This window comes from Trachymyrmex septentrionalis, unplaced genomic scaffold (genome assembly GCF_001594115.1).
Source record: "Trachymyrmex septentrionalis isolate Tsep2-gDNA-1 unplaced genomic scaffold, Tsep1.0 scaffold31, whole genome shotgun sequence".
Taxonomy (NCBI): Eukaryota; Metazoa; Arthropoda; class Insecta; order Hymenoptera; family Formicidae; genus Trachymyrmex; species Trachymyrmex septentrionalis.
The window spans coordinates 706,288-713,044 of record NW_017305474.1 but is presented as its reverse complement, the minus strand read 5'-3'; the positions used below and the strand labels follow the sequence as shown (position 1 = coordinate 713,044).

The window sequence follows — 6,757 nt, the reverse complement described above, 5'->3', positions numbered from 1 at the left end:
TTTCATCCTTTTTACTATTCAAATGCTGTATTTCGCTCACCTATATTCCATCACACTGCACTAATTTCATATAATCTGTTCTCTTTGGAATGGAATCTAAAGAGCGACAAAGAATGACGATTAAACCAGTATTGAAAAAGAATGACTCAATTCTGAAGAATGTCAATTTTGAAGAATGAGATTTGACTCTTTAGAGTTAGACTCCACTCCACATAAAAACACATACACACATACAAAAGTTTTAGGGAGCAATCCGTATTAGGGCCTCAGCACAATAAAGGGTCCTCTATATATAGAAATCGTAGAAGATCGTGGAGTCTTCAGTCGTAGGAAATTGACCAATTCTAATCGAGTATTCTCTTTATATTTGATTGTGATTAGTTGGTTTCCTATGATGTAAGACTCCACGACCATCTACGACATCTATGTAGAGAACCCTTAATGGTTCGTAACCGAGTCGCGAATTGCGAGTCGTAGTTGTATGTCAACGTATAATGTTTTAGCGTATCTGTATGCCGTATCGATCACATTACGCGTCGATCTCTTGTGATGGTAACACCATGTCATACAAATGATGTCTAACAAATTTCAAAATGATTAAAAATAACCTTATATATCAAGCCCTTCGTATATTAATTGAATAATTATATATGGAAAAATTTTTAGTCATTTGCAATGTTGTAATAATACAGTTGTTAACAATGTACAATTGTTACAATTGTTAACAACTGTATTATTACAACATTGCAAATGAATAAAAATTTTTCCATATATATTCAATTATTGTACGAAGGGCTTTAAACTGTTAAAGTGTTTAAAATTTAATTAGACACAGATCTGAAAATAATTCTATCGAGTCATCAAAATAATTACATAGAGCGATTTAAACTGATTACTAAAATGTCAAAACTTTTTACGATATTGCTTATCATGCTTGAGATTCCTATTAATTATTTTGATGGTTCAACGAATTTATTTTCAGATTTAGCTTTAGCTAAATTTTTAGACAACAACTTCAACAAAATCGTTCTTTCAGTGTAGTTAGTAAAAAAAAATCCTTTGCTGTGTCAAGAAGAATAAAATTTTTATTGCAGTTTCAGTAAATGGCTTTTTAACAAACGATCCTTATCATCCGTGAATCGAATAACAAATAATTTTTATCGTTCTCGAAACGGACAAACGTATGATTCGATTTCGGAATTAGACACGACTGCACTCTCGTCGAAATGCAATCGGTCTTGCCTGGCCATCGTAAATTTTTTATGGGCCTTCGATCGTACCGTGTCCGCGATACTTATCGACCGCGGCCTGTGATTTCACCCCTCTCGTTATTCGTACGACGTACTTGACCTGCCGTTTCCATCACGTCACGCTAATCGACCGCACGGTTACGTAAAAACCTTCCCACGATTTTATACATTCTCGCTGATATGTTATTATCCGAAAATCAAACTACTTCCCGACGGACAGCGCAACGTTCTCTGCAACAACGCTATATGTATATCTTTCCTCCTAGTTTCCAATTGCAATTAGCCACCACCAAGCAATTACTTCTGGCTCTTAGTCGTCATCGATCGAAGTTACTCATGCAATACATAAGATATAATGTTAACAGCTAACTTTGTAAGCTCTCGTGCATATTCAATTTTGAATTCCTTAATTAAAATCTTAAGAGTCGTGAAAAATAATGATTAAGAGCAATGAAACGTTAAAGAAATAAGTTATCGCGAAGGACAATATAAAATTTGAGAAACGTAAGTCGGCGATATAAAATTTTTTAAGTTAAATCTCTTTCGACTTATATAAATTCCTTGCTTCTCAAAAATATAAGATAATCAAGTCTCATCGCAAGATCGAAGCGTCACGATGCGGAATGAAACTTTAGGTGCAATTGTACCCTTCTCACCATTCGTCAGACTATCTGACCAATCGGTCGGTTGTTCTGTCACGTCACTCCGATTTCGCGTGATCGAACGCGTGCAAAGAGCTGTACTTTCGTCACGCAACCAAAGTTTTTTTTCGTACAATTTTGTTGTGTGCGTTGTAATCGACACACCCCCTCCCCCCTCCCCTCTATATTGTGTAGTGCGCAAAGAATGAACTGACACGGAGACCTTTCGCATATTGCGAAAGGCATAAATGTACGGCAACGTGATTGACTGATGCATTGAACGAGCGAAGTAAATCATTATATACAGTAAAAGATCAATTTTGCTGAAGAATCTAAAAATTTGACAGATACAGATCTGAAAATAATTTTGTTGGACCATCAAAATAATTTTGCAAAAATGTTAAGCATGATGAGCAATGCTGCAAATTGTCTGGATATTCTAACAATCAATTTGTCCTCCCACTTAATTGTTTTGATGGTTCAGCAAAATTATTTTTCAGATCTGTATCTAGCTAAATTTTTAGATTCTTCAGCAAAATTGCTCTTTCGGTGTATACACAAAAATTAAGGTGTTATTGTACTAACATACGTAAGTTCGAGGAGAACTGCAGGAGCAATTTTCATTACGGCGGTTGTTCGACCATCTGTTGACCTCGTTGAATAAGAGACGCAATCTTATTCAAAAAATTGACTTCTTAATCTGACTATGATGGGAACACATAATACAGGTGCGACTAATTTCACGAGGAGCACTACTATCTGCTAATCTAAGCGTATATCGGAGGATGGAAAGAAGAAAGAATCTGAACACGTTTCACTTATGAGCAACATATACGTATTTAAGAGCATTTGATGAATATCAATCAAGAGTGTACGATGAATATTAATTAAGATGAAATTAGTCACAATATTTGATATATGATGAATATTAATCGAGATGAAATTAATCAATATTTATAACTCTGATCAGAATCATTTTAATAAAGGCCGCAAAACCTCACAAAAATCTAATATACTGGTCGATTTATTACTAAAACAGTAATTAACTACTTATTTGGACAATAGTGCTTCTTGATACTTAAACTAAGTAATTAATTATTGTCCTACATTTTAGTATTAAATTAGTCAGTGTTAGATTTTTCTGTAAGAGATTCAAATAGCTATCCTCAAAAATCGATTCTAAAGCTTAAATTAATTTAAAGCTTAAATTAATAGTGTCTCAAATATTATATTAACTGTATTAAATGTATATAAACACATGTTTTATACAGATGACACGTCCCATAAAGTCGGCCGTCTCATAAAGTTGTGGAACGTGCTCAGAAAGGGTGACGACGACGGGGGACATATAACTTACGATTCGCTCCGTGGAGGACCATCGTGGCCGCGTTCTACACAACTATAAAAGTGTCCTCGATGGCACCCACCGGTTAGGTGCACCTCTAGTGCGACGAGCGCGAAAACGACGCGCGAGAGACGCCTTGCACTACCACCCCCCCGTGCGAGCGCGCGCGCGATTAGCTCATTCTTTTGCAAACGAGCACGATTTCGGGGGTACGGGGGAGGCGAGAGTTTCCAAGATGGCACGGGATTTCGAGTTCAGCACGAATGACGCATCACCATATGACGCGAGAAACGCGATCGCCGATATATATCTTCTGCGACAGACTCGTCGTCGGGGGAGACGCGTTGATCGCGCAATTCGATCTCCTCGTTCTATCCCTCTAACTCATCTTATCGGAAATAACTGCAGGAAGTTATCGAGCCCGAGAGTTCGCGGGAAACGTCGGGAACGATTATTACAACGAGGTTTTTCGAGGTCACGAGCGGACAAACAGCACCCCGAGACGTTGGGGCGTCGCGGTCGTCGCAGTGTGACTGGCGAAACTCGCGATCACCCCCTTCTCCGTTCGCGCGCATCGCGATCCCCTCTACTCTCTCTTTCACCCCCCAGCACCCTCTCTCTCACGTCACTCGGCTACCCCTCTCCTCATCCCTCTTTGCATGTGTGCTGCTATCTCTTTCTCTCCTTCGTTCCATCAGTGACTCCACTAGCATCCATATATCGTCTTTTCTTTCCTATCATATTTTTTGTCTCTCTCTCTCTCTCTCTATCTCACCCCTTGCGTCATGTATCCTCGCTCCTCCTTCATCCCTTGAGATTTCTCTCCGTACCTTTCTCTCTCTTTCACTCCCTTTCTCTCTCATCCTCCTTCTTACTTGGTCGTTCTATCTACTACCCCTATTTCTTTCTCTCTGTCGCACCTCCCTCGCTCCTCCCTACTCGCCTTGTCGCGCGCGTCTCCTTCTGTCTCTCAGCAACCCTCCAGACACTGGCCAAGCTGGTCACGTGAACGCCAGCTCGGCCAATCGTGCGCCGAATGACGTCATCCGCATGGACTCTCTCGCACGTTCGAGAAAGAAGTTGCGGGCGTAAGGGTGCATTTGCGGACTTTGGGGGGAGATGTGCTTCGCACGGAGTAGGGATGGATGGCCGGTTCGATCTATGGACGACGTGTGATGCAACGCCGGGACGGACGATCCTCAGGATCTTGCGGAAAGGATTAAGGCACTATCGCGCCAGTTTGTTAGCAGCAATTTTGCCTCAACTGTCTTCTTCTTTCGGAAACGTCGAGAGATACTCACGAGAGTGAAACTCTGAAAATATTCTAGCGTGTTAGAACTTGAAAACTTTTTTGCGCGAAATTATATTTATCTAATTGATCCTTTGGATATAATAAAAAAATAAAATGTGTTCAAATAAAGTTGGCGATTGAACATTTAATTTAAAACCTGCTCTACTCTCCACTCATTTTCTCTTTTATTTTACAAACAATCCGCGTTCAATTTACATCAGTTCGTTTTAGTATTTATTCACTGTTTTATATTTACACGTTGTTACGTCCATTATATGCCCGGAATTTATTGAAACTGTAAATTCATGAGAGAGTTATTTTTTATCTAATATACGTTGTCCTTAATTAACTATACCTGATCCAGTAATCCTGCAACGACAAAGTTTCTCGATGCAGATGGAAACTATTCTGTTCACAAGAAAAGTCTGTGTGCCCGTCTGAAAGAAAAAAGAAATCCTCGATGTTAGTCGCAGATTTTTTCTCAGGCCAGGACACTTCATGGCGTATCTGTACTATGAAACTGGAGGCAACGTACGACCATAAATTGCGTAGCAACGGCTCATACCGAGGCCCATTTTTCTTTCGGCCAGAAAATGGGTTAACCGAAAACCTTCCTGTTTGTATTCCGCGCTCGAGTTGGGCCTCTTTTTTTTCTCTTCGCAGACATTACGAGGTCGTCGTCACCGAAATGAAATTCCGCACCGCATAGCCGGGGATGATGCGCACCGGGGAAGACTGCTAACGTGTTAAATCAACGTTACATATGATTCTCATAAAAGCATGGTTCCCGTAAAATCTCATCAGGACGCTCAATCGATTAAAAACTTGTCGTTAACACTCTATTAATGCAATGTTGGTGTTATAGATTTAATGTATTTATTATAATTACGTGATCAATATATGAGCCTTGTCAAGCTTTGGAGTTCTCATTACGTTTTAACTCTTATGAACACCAAGATAATCGCGCATGCAACAAAATATACAAGTATGAACGTTCGTTAGTATCCTTATAAACGATATATATTATATGAGTCATCAATGTCTCGACGATTTATTGAATAAATCAGACGATTATTCATAAATGAGTCATTTTCACATCCTTTCACGTGTAAAACCGAAGCTAAAAGAATAGAGGAATGAAAGAAAGAAAGGGAGGGAGGAGGAAGTATATAAGGCGTTTAACATTACTGAACATTCATTTTAAGAACAAAAAAATCCTCGTTGGTGGTAAAAAGACTCTCGCACGACTTTGCCGTTACTACGATCGGACGCTGCCAGATGTGGATTTACTAGGAAAGTTTTATGCACCGACAGAGAAGGAAAAAAAAAGGAAAATGGAGAAGTCAGTCGTAAATTTTGTGCCTCGTAAAATTTTCCATTCGTCTTTTATTTGCATTTTGCTGCAACTTTAGCCCGGGAAAGACGGTCATAATTTATCCTTTCTTATGCACGTGTAAAAATTAATGCGGGTTAATTTGTGTACATATTTATTGATTTGGTTTTCTTAAATCCCGTTAAGGTGATTCTAAAAAATTCGAAAAAGTTTCAAGCTTTGATAACTGTTGGAGAGAATATATCTAACGTGTGCATATTTTGATTCAAAAACGTATAAATAAATATCTAGAAAACTGAAATTTATTCACTCTGCTTAGCAGACAATCGACGCAATGAAGTGTATAGTAGCAGCAAATCTCGTCCCTGTTCTGATGAATTAAATCCGGCGCACCCCAAATTTGCAAATAATTAACCGGTATTTGCAGATGAATGCAATTATAATGCGCTTATAATTAGAAAGCAATTATATCGAATATGAACTGTGTCCGAATTAGCACGTATTTCGAATACTTCATATGATTGAATATAATCTACAATAACTCACTCACATTATTATACAAGAACGAAGCTTTATCGCGGCCAATGATGTGATTTAATCCACATGATACAATTCTAAGTAATAAAAAAATCTAAAGCTGCATTCGAGAATTGGCGCTACTCGTGTCATTCTATCTTTATCGTTCATTAAACGTAAAACTAAGATAAAATAGCGCGCTAACAGTATCTACTCGAACGGATCTTAACTGTAATTTTAGAACCATTCAAGCAATTTAGAGCGAAGCATTCCGTCAGTTAAAGATTCTAAACATTAAATGTCCATTACAGCGTTAATTTAGAATCGTAATCGAAGAAAGAATTTTACTAACTGACCAATAAAAAAATGCTTCAAAGCATT

At 38.4% G+C, this 6,757-nt stretch overlaps 1 protein-coding gene across 7 annotated transcripts in view; it reads right to left on the bottom strand.

The window, feature by feature from the left end:
* Nucleotides 1–6,757, bottom strand: part of LOC108749711 (protein Fe65 homolog) — a 185,912-nt gene that overhangs the window by 106,437 nt on the left and 72,718 nt on the right. The window contains exon 1 of one of the 7 annotated variants that reach the window (XM_018488621.1): nt 3,249–3,749. The exons of the other annotated variants lie outside the window; for them this stretch is intronic. Within the exon in view, the coding sequence (XP_018344123.1) occupies nt 3,249–3,270 (22 nt within the window). The 5' untranslated portion in view covers nt 3,271–3,749. Of the gene's footprint in view, nt 1–3,248; nt 3,750–6,757 lie in introns of those variants that run through there. 7 annotated transcript variants of the gene reach the window in all.